This window comes from Pelecanus crispus, chromosome 17, assembly GCF_030463565.1.
Source record: "Pelecanus crispus isolate bPelCri1 chromosome 17, bPelCri1.pri, whole genome shotgun sequence".
In the NCBI taxonomy this organism is placed as follows: domain Eukaryota; kingdom Metazoa; phylum Chordata; class Aves; order Pelecaniformes; family Pelecanidae; genus Pelecanus; species Pelecanus crispus.
Genome location: NC_134659.1, coordinates 3,125,124 through 3,136,514, shown reverse-complemented (window position 1 = coordinate 3,136,514; position 11,391 = coordinate 3,125,124). Strand labels below are relative to the sequence as shown.

At 61.9% G+C, this 11,391-nt stretch overlaps 1 protein-coding gene across 1 annotated transcript; it reads right to left on the bottom strand.

The window, feature by feature from the left end:
• Nucleotides 1-365: 365 nt before the first annotated feature.
• On the bottom strand, nucleotides 366-10,991 carry NUAK2 (NUAK family kinase 2). The gene is made up of 7 exons (XM_075722441.1): nucleotides 10,797-10,991; nucleotides 5,888-6,008; nucleotides 4,303-4,454; nucleotides 3,227-3,292; nucleotides 2,044-2,163; nucleotides 1,576-1,708; nucleotides 366-1,498 (listed from the first exon to the last, which is right to left on the bottom strand). Exons 1-7 carry the CDS (start codon nucleotides 10,989-10,991, stop codon nucleotides 366-368), a joined length of 1,920 nt encoding a protein of 639 aa, XP_075578556.1.
• Nucleotides 10,992-11,391: the final 400 nt, after the last annotated feature.

Below are 11,391 nucleotides of genomic sequence, written 5' to 3'. Positions count from 1 at the left end.
GTGCAAAGGAAAAAAAAAAAAAAATCCCCCCAGCCCCTTTGGTTCCCCCCAAAATGAGATGAGCCTGTTTGCAAGGGGAGGACGGCAGCAAGAAGCCTCCGGGACCCCCCAGCCCCTCCACGGGGGTGGTGGCCGAATCGCTCGGGGCTTTGGTCCATTTAATGTCCTGGGGTGTCCCCCCCGCCAACACCCCGCAGCCACCACGGCTCCCCGCCCGCCTGCACCCGCGCTCCTCCCCGAGGGGCACGAGGCTGCAAAATAAATACGTGGGACGTGGCTCAGCAGCACCGTCAGCCCCGGGGCAGGGAGGGCTCGGCCCCCTCCCCAACACGCGCCACCCCGGGGAGCCCTGCCGGGACGTGGCCTCAGCTCAGCTTCATGCCGATGGCCACAGCGCGCCGGTAGACCTCGGTGACGTTGTCACAGCCCGCCAGGGACAAGCTGCTCTCTCCCAGGGGACTCCGGCAATGGGTCACAGTCCAGCGGCGCAGCCTGCGCCCTTCCTCCACCTCCTCCTCCTCTTCCAGCCGGAGGAGGCTGTCGGCAGAGACGCAGCCCCGCATGCCCCTGCTGCCGTGGGGGACGCGGGTGGGCAGGTCGAGCTGGTCGAAGGACTCCGTGGAGAGGATGCTGTCCTCGCTCACGGCGTTGGACGGGCGGGCGCGGGGTGCCTGGGGCAGGGGCACCTCGCTGAAGTCCCCAAAGCTCTGCCCGGAGGGGCTGTCCAGCTCGGCGCTGCTGGACGAGTACTTGCCGTTGTGCTTGAGGATGCCTTTCCGGCAGGCGGGGAGACCCTGGGGGGCCTGCTCCGGGGAGGGGCTGTCAGCAAACACGCTCCCATCCAGGTCCAAGCTCCCCGCATCCAGGACATCCCCGGACTCGCAGCACTCCAGGGATGAGTAATACCCCGACTCCCTCGTCGAGGGCTTTTTAAGTATTCCCTTCTTGGGCATGGCCGCGGGCACCGCTCCAACATCCCTGCTGCAAGGCAGCGTCCCGGAGGACAGGATCTGGGTGAGACCCGCAGCGGCCCCCTCGCCATCCTCACCCCTCGCCTCTCCCACGGGCACTGCGGGCGGAGGGCCGGGGCCAGGCACCTTCTGCTCGCAGGAGTTTCTCTTCTTCAGGATGCCCTTGGGCCGCTTGAGGATGGACTTGGAGGGGTTCTCGGGGGCCAGGGCCACCTCCTGCAGCACGTGGGAGACGTCGTTCTCCTTCTTGGACTTCTTGAGGGAGCGCTGCCGCTCCAGGGCCACGCCGGGGATGTGCTGCTTCAAGAAGCATCGCACCTTGGAGCCGTTCTCCAGGAGGGGCCGGGAGGAGCGGCGAAGCCACTCTGCCACCGTGGCCAGGGGGGACTCGCTCTCCCGCAGCAGCTCTTGCTCCCCGACAGGCACTTTGTAGCCCCAGTTCACCCACCAGTGCGTGGCGATGTCCTCGATGGTGGCACGGCGCTCCGGGTTGACCATCAGCATCCACCGGATCAGCCCACAGGCATCTGGGGAAGAGGCAGGTCAGGCACCGAAGGGAACGCGCGGAGCGGGGGGACGCACAGGGTGGTGGGGGTCTGCCTACCCGACAGCTTCGTGGGCTCCCGGTAGTCCCCACTCGTGATCTGCTTGACCAGAGTCTTGTAGTCGTGGCCGTCGAACGGCATCGTGCCGTGGACCAGGATGTAGAGGAGAACGCCCAGGGACCAGCTGTCTACCTGCCAGACAGACAGACGAGCTTGGAGAGGGACAGCAGGACGGGGCTGCGCTGGCCCCCACCCCGGCGGGGCAGGACCCCCTGCCAGAGCTCAGCGGCCACAGGGGAGGACGGAGCGTGGGGCAGCTCCGGCCACCCGCGCCCCACTACGTCCACCCCACCGTGGCCGCCGCACAGCAGCCATGCGGCGCGTGGTCCGAGGGGACCTCTTACCCCAAAGCACGCTGGCAGGGCTCTGCCCACAACGCTCCACTGGGAAAGCGCCCAGCGCTTTCCCGAGTCCAAGCGAAGAGGCAGCAAAACGTTCCCCCACGCAGGGGGTGAGGCACAACCTACCTCCGGGCCCTTGTACGGCCTCCCGTTGATGATTTCGGGGGATGCGTAGAGAGGGCTGCCGCAGTAAGTCTGCAGAAGTTTGTCCTGCTGGTAAACGTTGGACAGGCCAAAGTCTGCAATCTAGAGAGACATTTACAGCTGTTACCAAGCAGCAAAGCTTCCCTCCGCAGCAAGAGCGGCATTGCCACCTGAAGCTCTCCGGCTGCGAGCTTGGCTGAAACCAGGGCTGCCCTCGGCACCCTGCTCCTGGGTGCCCTCAGTCTGCTCAGGGAGGAGCAGCAGCAGCCTGGCTTCCCACCCCCGAGGCTGCTCCTGCCCCTCTCCCCCTCCCGGAAAGCTCATCCCAGGCACCGCAGCCGCTGCCCCACGGCTCTGCCCCTCCAGCCCCATCGCCGGCATGCCGGGAGCAGAGGCAGCTGCAAAGGTGTGGTTTGAGGGCGAGCTGCTGGGCTCTCCTCCAGCTCACTCCCAGCCACACACGGCTGCTTCAGTCCCTACCTGCTCCACCTAGCACACAGGCATTCATTATCCTCATTACGCCCATAACCTCGCAGTGAGCAGAAGGTACAGTCCCTGCTTGCGTGCTCCCAATTGCAAAATTACCCCTTACAGAGATAAAGCCCCGCAGCCCGTTTATCACCGACCACACCAATTCCCGGCTGCAGCCATGCCCTTCCTCCCCGGGCGGCTGCGGCGCTCCCGGCCAAGGCAAAAAGCATCGCTGGGGGCCAGCGGAGCCGGGACCTGCCCCGTGCCTCCCTCCGCCAGCCTGGCCGGCACATACGGGGACCGAGCTTTCACTGGAAGAGCCCTTTCTTATCCAGCCAGTCGTGCTTTGACCTCAGCGTTGGGACTCTGCCCTCTTATCAGCAGTCAGATACCGGGTTATGGCTTTAACAGGCAGCACCGAGGCTCTGCCCCTGCAGCCTCTCCCGCTCGGTGCCAGGCACAGGTCGCAGGGGCAGGTACAGGCGCCCTCCTGGCTCCCCATCTCCTGGGCAAACAGCCGCCAAGCCAGCGCTCCCAGAGCAGACAGATGCTTCCCAGAACTGCGGGGGGACCACGTGCCCTGGGGGGACTACGGCGTCGTGGCCACCCCCAGCCCCCCACGCTGGGCAGCATCCCTCACACCCCTTTGGCTGGGTGAAACCCAAAGCGCGGCCAGGTTCCGCCAGCCCCTCACCTTGATGTTCCCATTTGCGTCAAGAAGGATGTTCTCCAGCTTCAGGTCCCTGTGAACGATCCCGTTCTGCGTGAGGGAAGGGAGAGCCTGCTTTAGTTTACAGCGTGTTTGAGGAAGGGAAAGCCAGGCAGCACAGGGAGGTCACTGCCGTTCATCAGCACAGCAGCACGCGAACAGGACACGGTGACGGCACTCAGAGGAGCAGTAAATTACCCTGGGTGCGTGGATGAGGATGACAGGCTGTAAACCACGTCCCGACATGGGTGCTACCAGCTCCCGGCGCTGCTCGGGAGCACAAGCGGGGCGGCACCCGGTGCCAGCGCCCCGTGCCCGGCGCCAGGCTGGGCTCCCGCACCCGCCCCAGCCACGCACCCACCACAGCGACTGGTGCCAGCTCCCGCCGGGGCACCGTGAGCACAGCTCCAAGCGTTGCCGGGACCTGCTGCTGCCCAGCAAAGCGAGACCCTGCTTGTCTTTGGGTTCAGGAGGTGCCCGGCAACCCCCCTTCCTGCCAAGGGCACAGAGGTAGCCAGGACCGAGGCACGACCAGGCATGGCCTTGGAGCACCCTCCAGGGAGACCCACAGGCTCGGGGGTCCTGCCAGGGCAGGCACGGCTCATCCCACAGCCCCAGACGGGGCCCTATAGCTTTACATCCCTTTCAGGGGACAGGATGGGTGGCCCAGGGCTTGGTTTTCAGCCCCAGACAGTCCCGGGCATCTCCCTCCGGGCAGGTGGGATGGGAGTCGATGACTCCCCGGCAGGGTTACCCAGCCCCACGCTGCAGCAGGGGAAAGCCAAGGCAAGGACTTCCCAAAAGCTGCTCAGGCGCTGCCTCTGCGCAAGCCCGGGGGCGGCCGCACTGTTGAGATAAGAGGCAGGATTAGCCCCTCTCCCGGGAAAGGCCACGAGCTCCCCGCACCTCCCGGCCCAGGCTGAGCTTCCCCATCGGGCGCCGGCTCCGTGCCCAGCGCCGGCTGCTGCGCCTCTGCCCATAGCCAGCCCTGCCGAGCACACAGGAGCCCATCCCTCCGCTCTCCCCCCGGGACGGCGGTGGGAAGCGTGGCGCCGACCCACCTTGTGGCAGTAGTAGACGGCCGACACGACCTGCCGGAAGAAGTGGCGTGCCTCCTGCTCCGTCAGCCGCTGCCGCTCGCTGATGTAGTCGTACAGGTCCCCCTTGCTGGCATACTCCATCACGATGACGATCTTGCTGCTGTTCTCAAACACTGCGCAGAGATGGGAAGCCACGGGGTGTTAGGAGGGATGCTCGGAGCTAAGGGACTTCTCGTTAGTGCGTGCCTTTTAATGAGGAGATGGAGCCCTGACCGACTCTAACACGCTGCCCGCCCCATTGCCTGTGCCCTCAGTTTTGCAGAACGGAGGTGTCGGGGTTCTGTTTTGCAGAACAGAGGTGTCGGGGTTTCGGCAGGTCGGAGGGGGACAGCCAGAGCTGCCACCCGCATCCCACCGTGTCACCGGGGCTGCTGGCCAAGCAGCCTCTGCAGCCACAGAGCCCCAGAGAAAGTGCTCTGCTCTGTCAGAACATGACCAAGACGCGTGGTTCTGCTAGACAGAGCCCTGCCAAGAGGGAAGGCAATGGAGCTACCGGCTGGCACGGCCGGGTGGCCTCTCTGCATGTTCCCACTGCTCCCAATAAGGCTCCGGCTCAAGCCGAGAGATGGAGCGTTTTCTTCCTGTTTGCAGAAAGTTACCTCAATATTTCTGAATTCCAGCAGTCAGCGTGACTCAGTCCTTGCAAACACCGCGTATGAATTGCCAATCCACTTGCTTTTGTTTAGAGGACAAAAGGACTCTGGATACCCTGCATACGCCGGCGAGGCACGCTGGCCACACGCCAGCGCAGCGCAAGGAACCCCGGCAGAGCCAGCCCCGAGGAAAAGCACGGGGCACACCGGGTTTGCAGCCAAAGGACTCGGTGTTTAAGCAAAGACTGATCCAGCTGGAGATTTGCTCCAAGTCTGGTCGTAGCTAGAGCTTGAAAAACTCCCCTTTGGTTGGTGTTACCCCGACACCCTGGAAGCAAAGCCCAGCCCTGGCCGTAAAGCCAAGCCCAGCAGTGCCAGAAGCTCTCCCAGCTCCCTGCGGTTTGGTTTTCCTGTGCCCCAGGGGAGGGAATGAGGAGGGCTCCAGTACTGAGATTAGCTCCTGCCTCGGGCTGAGAGCGGAGCCAGAGATTCCCACCGCTCCGGCACTTGCTACGGCTGGGGCGAGCGTCCAGCACAACCGGAGCCACACACGACACCGGGCTTTGCGGGAGACCCTGGCCACTGGCCCCCCACCCCGGCACAGCCTCTCGCCGGCAGCAGCGCCGAGGCTTACATGGCCTTTTGCGGCTGGAAACTTTTGGAGCCGGCTTCCCTCTCTGGGCGGGAGGAGATGGGACGGGAAGCGGCTATTTCTGGAGCAGGTATTTCCCCTCGCCGCTGCTCTGCATGCGGACGGGGGAGTACGGTGGGGAAACCATAGCCTGGAAGCATCTGCTCTCCCTGCCGGCACTGAGTCACCAGCACGGCACAGGCAACGGCAAACAGGGGGAGGAGAGCGGCGAGCACTAGCCCTGCTGCTGCCGTACCCAGCCCCGCTGCTGCGGCTCCTCTCAGGGATGCTGCTGGAAAGGGGAGGGGAGAGGAGGGCTCACCTTCATGGACACCGATGATGTGGGGGTGGTTGAGGGAGGACATGATCTCGATCTCTCTCCGGATATGGACAAGGTCCTGCTCATCCTTGATTTTGTCTTTCCGGATTGACTTGATAGCCACCTGCGGACGAGCACACGCACAGAGGGTCACCCAGCTGTCGGGGCCAGCAGCACTGCGGCTTCCCAAAGCCTGGTGCAGAGCAAGAAACCCACCCCCCCTCTTTTGGGAAGGGGCTCACAAGCAAGAGATCAATGGCCCAGCTTCTCCACCCAGGCATGCTGTAACCGAGAGCCATGCTGCACGGCTCCACTGAAGCAACTCCAGTAAAAGTGAACTTTATCAACTAGGTTTTTATACTTTCCAAGTTCTGTTGCTGTGCACAAGGGAGAGGCTCCCCCCGCTTCCCCGCCAAGGGAAACCTGCTGCTGCCAGCTCCCCAAGCCTCCTCCCGCAGGTAGCGCGGCCCTGCTCCTCATTTATGTGCCGTGGCTTGGAGGAATTGTGTCCCAGGCTACAGCTGCCGCTGGACCGCGGCCAGCCAGAGGAATGTGACCTGCACACATGACTTGAAAGATAACAACAACAACGTCTCCTTGGGGTCATGAAGAAAAAAAAAAAAAAAAACCCAACAGGTTTTGTTTTCCTCACAAATATTTATTTCAAGGAGCTGATTATGTAGAGGTAAGAGAAAGTTTGGTATTAAGGAGTAGATCCCTCCTAGGCACAGGGCTGTGCTCCAGCCGGCCAGCAGACCCAGCGCCGACGATGCGAGCTGCTTTTCGCTGGGGTTTGAGTTATCCTCTACAAGGAAATTGAAAGGGGAGGAGAAAGAAGAGTAAGTGCTGGAGAATAGATGCCTTCTAATCCTCTTTCAAAGGGGCTGGGGAGAGACAATGTGCTCCTAGGGTTGAATTTACAACTGAATCCAGCAGAACCTCTTTTTTTGTATCAGACAAGAATGCGGAACAGCATTAATCCTGCAAAGGGACCCCCGCACCAGTCTCCCAGCAACGGGGAGAGGGGCCATGGACACCCGCCGGCCCCAGCTGCCAGCACAGGAGCGATGCTCATGGCTACGCTGCGCAGGGAGCCTTCCTCTTCCTCGGCCTCATCTCCCTCTGATTTAGGGGAGCCGGAAACCTCGCTCCTCAAGACCTAGCCCACCAAACAGCAGAAGGCTCAGAGCAAGTTTGCACCCCCTGCTAAGCAAGGCCTGTCACGCCCACGGCAAGCCACCGGACGCTAAAATAGCAAGATCTCAGCTGCCACATCAGTGTCTTCATGGGAGGACGTGCCCCTTCTAAGGGCTCGGATGGGCACGTGAGAGATGGCCGATAGAGTCCCTTCGGCCCCAGAGCACCTCTGCTGCACTGGGCCACTTCAGGCCAGCAGTGGCCAGGGCAGGGGTTGCCTCCTGCGCGCTGGAGAAGCGCTGTGCCTGCGCAGCCCCGAGGGTTGGGGGAACCAAGTCAAATGGACTCTGGCCAAGGGAAGTTCAATAACCCAGACCCAAGTTTCTGCAGATAGCAATACTGAAGGCACGTAACAGCTTCTTGGAAGCCAGGTATTCTTTTCCCTGACCTTTGCGCTAGGTTAACAGGTTAAAGTTTAACAATTTTTTGCTCCAGCCCCCAATACCTGACCCCCACTAGAATGCAGGCAAAGCCTTTACGCAGCAAGTCAGCCTGCTCCTGCCCTCCCAAATTCCTGTTGACTCACTTACTCACTCTATTCATCTTCCCCCCTAAAGCTCGACATCCAGCCCAACAGCCTCAGCATGTCGGGGTGCGTGCAGCACATTTGCTTGCTGACCAAGATGCTCACGCACACACTCCTGAGCCGGGGCTCGGGGCGAGATCCACTGTCCATAAAAGAGACAAAGCGGTTCCAGGCTGCCAGCGCAGGAAGCCTTAGGAGGTGCCAGTGGCTGTACTCAGCAGAGTGCCGGAGAACGCCCTCGCCTACGGGCCCGGCAGTTAGTGACCTCCAAGGCAGCCGGGAGCCACGGCTGCAGCAGCGAGCGGGTTTCGGGTGCTGTCGGAGCCCCGGGGCTCTCCTTGCCAGCTGCCTGCGTAACGGTCGGGCACAACGCACAGCAAGGGTACGGCACTGTTAGGGTCCACATCTCGCACAAGAGACTGAACCAGCCACTCGGGGTGGGATGATTTATCTGCCTGTCGAGCCCTGCCAGGGAAGCTAATCCCTTGGCCACCCCATCCTTCCCCAGGGGTGCCAAGAAGCAGCTTGGTTCCAAAATATCACCTGCCTAAGAGGGCTGGCAGCAGGGGATCTCGCCTTGAGACAGAAAAGGCCATGCCCGGCCTCCCTGGAGACGGGGACCAGCAGCTTCAGGGACAGCACTGCCACGGCCTCCACCATCAATGCTATGATAAGAATCTCCTGCAGGAGACAGCCCCAAGAAGTCCTGCTGCAGGAGCCTAGAGAACTCACGAGTACTTTCCAAGTCAAAAAGGCTTTTAATTAAAAGTTTTTTGGGGGCAGAACAGGTATTTTCAGCAGCTGCTGAAAGATGCATTAAGCTACAACCCCAGGCAGCACTTCAGAAGTTGTTCCAGATTGCAAGTGCAGCATTTCATGCTCCATAAAATATGGATTACAACCCACTACAGAAGAGACTGGGGTTCGCCCCTTACTGGAGATCAAAAGAGGCTTTGCTGCTTTGGAATATTCCAGGTGCTGCCTTCCCCTTGACACCACGCAAGCCCACAAACGCGTTTCTGACACTGCGAGAGAGTCCCACGGGAGGTCCCTCTTTCTGTTTGACTTGGCTGCAGGCCAGGGCTTGGGACCCAGGCTGGGAGAAACACCAGGCTGGAAGGAAAAAAAAAAAAAAAGGCCGGATGCTGCCATGCAAACAGGTGCAGGAGCCAGTTTGCACCACCATGGCACACGTTACTGAATCTTCAAACCAAAAGACGCAGGGAAAAAGAAAAGAAAAAGAGGAAAGAGAAGAGAACCAGCAACTCTCTGCCCACCTGCTGGAAATTTCAGGGGGACAATGATTTTTCTAAGGACTGGGAAGGGCACTCAGCAGAAGTACCCACCGAAAGGCATGAGCATCATTTCACCTAAAGGATTTCTAACCAGAAAATACGGTTTTCAGACAAAGAATGTTCACAGAAGTCCTCAAAATACCTTCAGCTGTGGGAGCCTGGTCTTCCCTGTAGTCTACCAGCTGATTAGACACACCTTGCTCTGAGCTAAGTCCAGGTAGGTTGGTTAAAATTCAGAGGAAAAAAAGAAAGCTAGGCAGTAAAACGAGATGGTTCAATATTCAGTGCATCTCAGAGGCAGTTTCTGATTAGCCAGAGGCAAAAACCACGCACGGAGCAGCTCCAGCTTTACAGCCTCAGCCGGTATCGTCGGATCCGCACAGCCCACGAGGGGTAACCGGGGGAGGCAGCAGTACCTGCTCTCACACCTCGGTGTTTAGGAAGTGAAAGCCACTTAGAGGAGGAGCAAATAACAACCCAGCTCAGGATAAGCCTGAAGATTAAACAGGTTCGGAAATGCTGAGTGCTACAAGAAAGAATTTGTGGGAAGAGGAGAGATTTGCGGTTAAGCTTCCTGTTCCTACACGGCGAGCTACTAGTTAGTCGAGCCTTTGACTATCTCCGGCATTGACGGAAGAGTCACTGGCCTGTGTATTTAATTTGCATTATAATAGCCCAATGCTGCTAGACAAACGAGTGCCTGTCCTGGCCCTCCACAGATAGGCAAGGCGATAGGCAAGTCTCCTGGCACTCCAGAGATTCCCTGCGCGAGCTTTGTGAGGTGCCCACGCCAGGGAAAGCCGAGCCTCCTCGCCCATCCCGAGGGGAGGGATCCTTCTAGGTCCGTGGGTGGAAGCTGCGTTTCAAGGCCCTGATTATGCAGCAGAACAGCAGCTTCTTCAGAATCAGATAGGCTGATGGAAATGGCAGATCTGATTTAATTAAGAGCTGACGGGTTACACAAGAAAACCTCTCAGGTTTACAGTTGTTTTCCTTGACGTGCCTCTGCGGCACGCTAGCCATCCCATCCCGCGCCCCGCTCTTCGGCTCAGCCCTCGGAGCCTCGCTGGGCCAGTCCCGCTGCCCGCAGCTGGGCCCGCGCTGCTCGCCCACGGTCTCCGGAGGGGTCGGCCTGCAAGTGCCTCTTGCGGGTCCCATCCCGCACCGCGGGGTGCTCGGCACCGAACGGGGCAGGGCAAGCGTATTCGACCGTATTTGCCTTTTGAACCCTTGCAGATACCTAAAGGACAAGGCTGCCAGGACAGCAGCACCCCACTTTCCCGGGGGCAAGGCTCTCCCTCCTCTCCCTGCGTGCTTCCAGCACACCGGATCGCTGCGCCCTGGGTCGAGCCACGCGTTGCGCGGAGGCACTTGCTTCAGAGGGGCTGAGGCGTTGATGGAGTCACGATTTCAAGCAGACACTGAGGGCTCAGAGGGGCTCGGCTTTGCTTGCCTGCCGCACACCGCTGCCGAGAGCCAATGTGCAAAAACCAACCACGAAGCAGGGCAAGAGGAAGGGAAAAATCCTTGAGACTCAAGTGCAATATTTGCTTTTCGCTGCCGGATATCTGCAGGCTGCTCTCACCAGGAAGCCCGACGCGGTCAAGTGGGCGAGGGGAGCTGCAACCCACCCCCCCTCCCCCCCGGGGGTGCGGGGGTCCCTCCGGGCTGTCCCCGGCACCGCTGCCCCACCGGGGGCCCGGGGCCGGCAGCTCCGCAGCTTCCCCGCACGCTGCACCGGGAGCGGGGCCGGGCCAGGGCTGCGCCTCCCCGGTTACCGGCTGGGGAGAGCCGGGGGCGAGCGGGGGGACGCACCGGGGGCGAGCGGGGGACGCTCAAGGGCCCCGCACCGGCTCCCGGGGAGGATGCACCGGGGACGGGGGGGTATCCTTACCAGTTTGCCGGAGCGCTCCGGGCTTTCTTCACCTTCCCGTAGGGTGCCCTTCCCCAGCGTCTCCAGGAACTCGTAGCGGTGCTTGAGGTTGTGCTTGTGGTGGTGCCGCTTCACCGCCTGCTTCTTCATCAGCGGCCGCGGAGACTTGATGAGCCCCTCGGCCAGCGCTGCCCCCGGCCCCGCCGCCCGCTCCATCCCGATGCCGGCCCCCGCTCCCGGCTCCGGCGCTTCCCGCACGGCCCGGCCCGGCCCGGTCGCTAAATGCGGCGGCCCCCGCCGGCCGCGCCCCCCCCCGCCCATTGGCCGCACGGCGGCGGCCGCCCCGCCCGGAGCCGGTGCGGGGGGGCCGGGCTGCGGGGAGACCCCGCGGGCACGGGTGGAAGGGGGGACCCCCGGGACGGGCAGGGGTAGAAGGGGGGACCCCCGGGCCGGGGTGGAAGGGGGGACCCCTGGGCACGGGTGGAAGAGGGGACCCCCCGGGCTGGGCAGGGGCGAAGGGGGGACCCCCGGCAGGACAGGGGTGAGAAGGGGGGACCCCCGGGCTGGGGTGGAAGGGGAGACCCACGGGCTGGGGTGGAAGGGGGTCCCCACGGTC

Excerpts from the sequence above, each read along its gene's own strand:
- NUAK2 (XM_075722441.1), bottom strand. The coding sequence starts at position 10,991 with ATGGAGCGGGCGGCGGGGCCGGGGGCAGCGCTGGCCGAGGGGCTCATC. Across the intron at positions 6,009-10,796 it reads CGGAGCGCTCCGGCAAACTG|GTGGCTATCAAGTCAATCCG; the intron begins GTAAGGATACCC and ends GCTCGTCCGCAG. Across the intron at positions 1,709-2,043 it reads GGCCGTACAAGGGCCCGGAG|GTAGACAGCTGGTCCCTGGG; the intron begins GTAGGTTGTGCC and ends TCTGTCTGGCAG.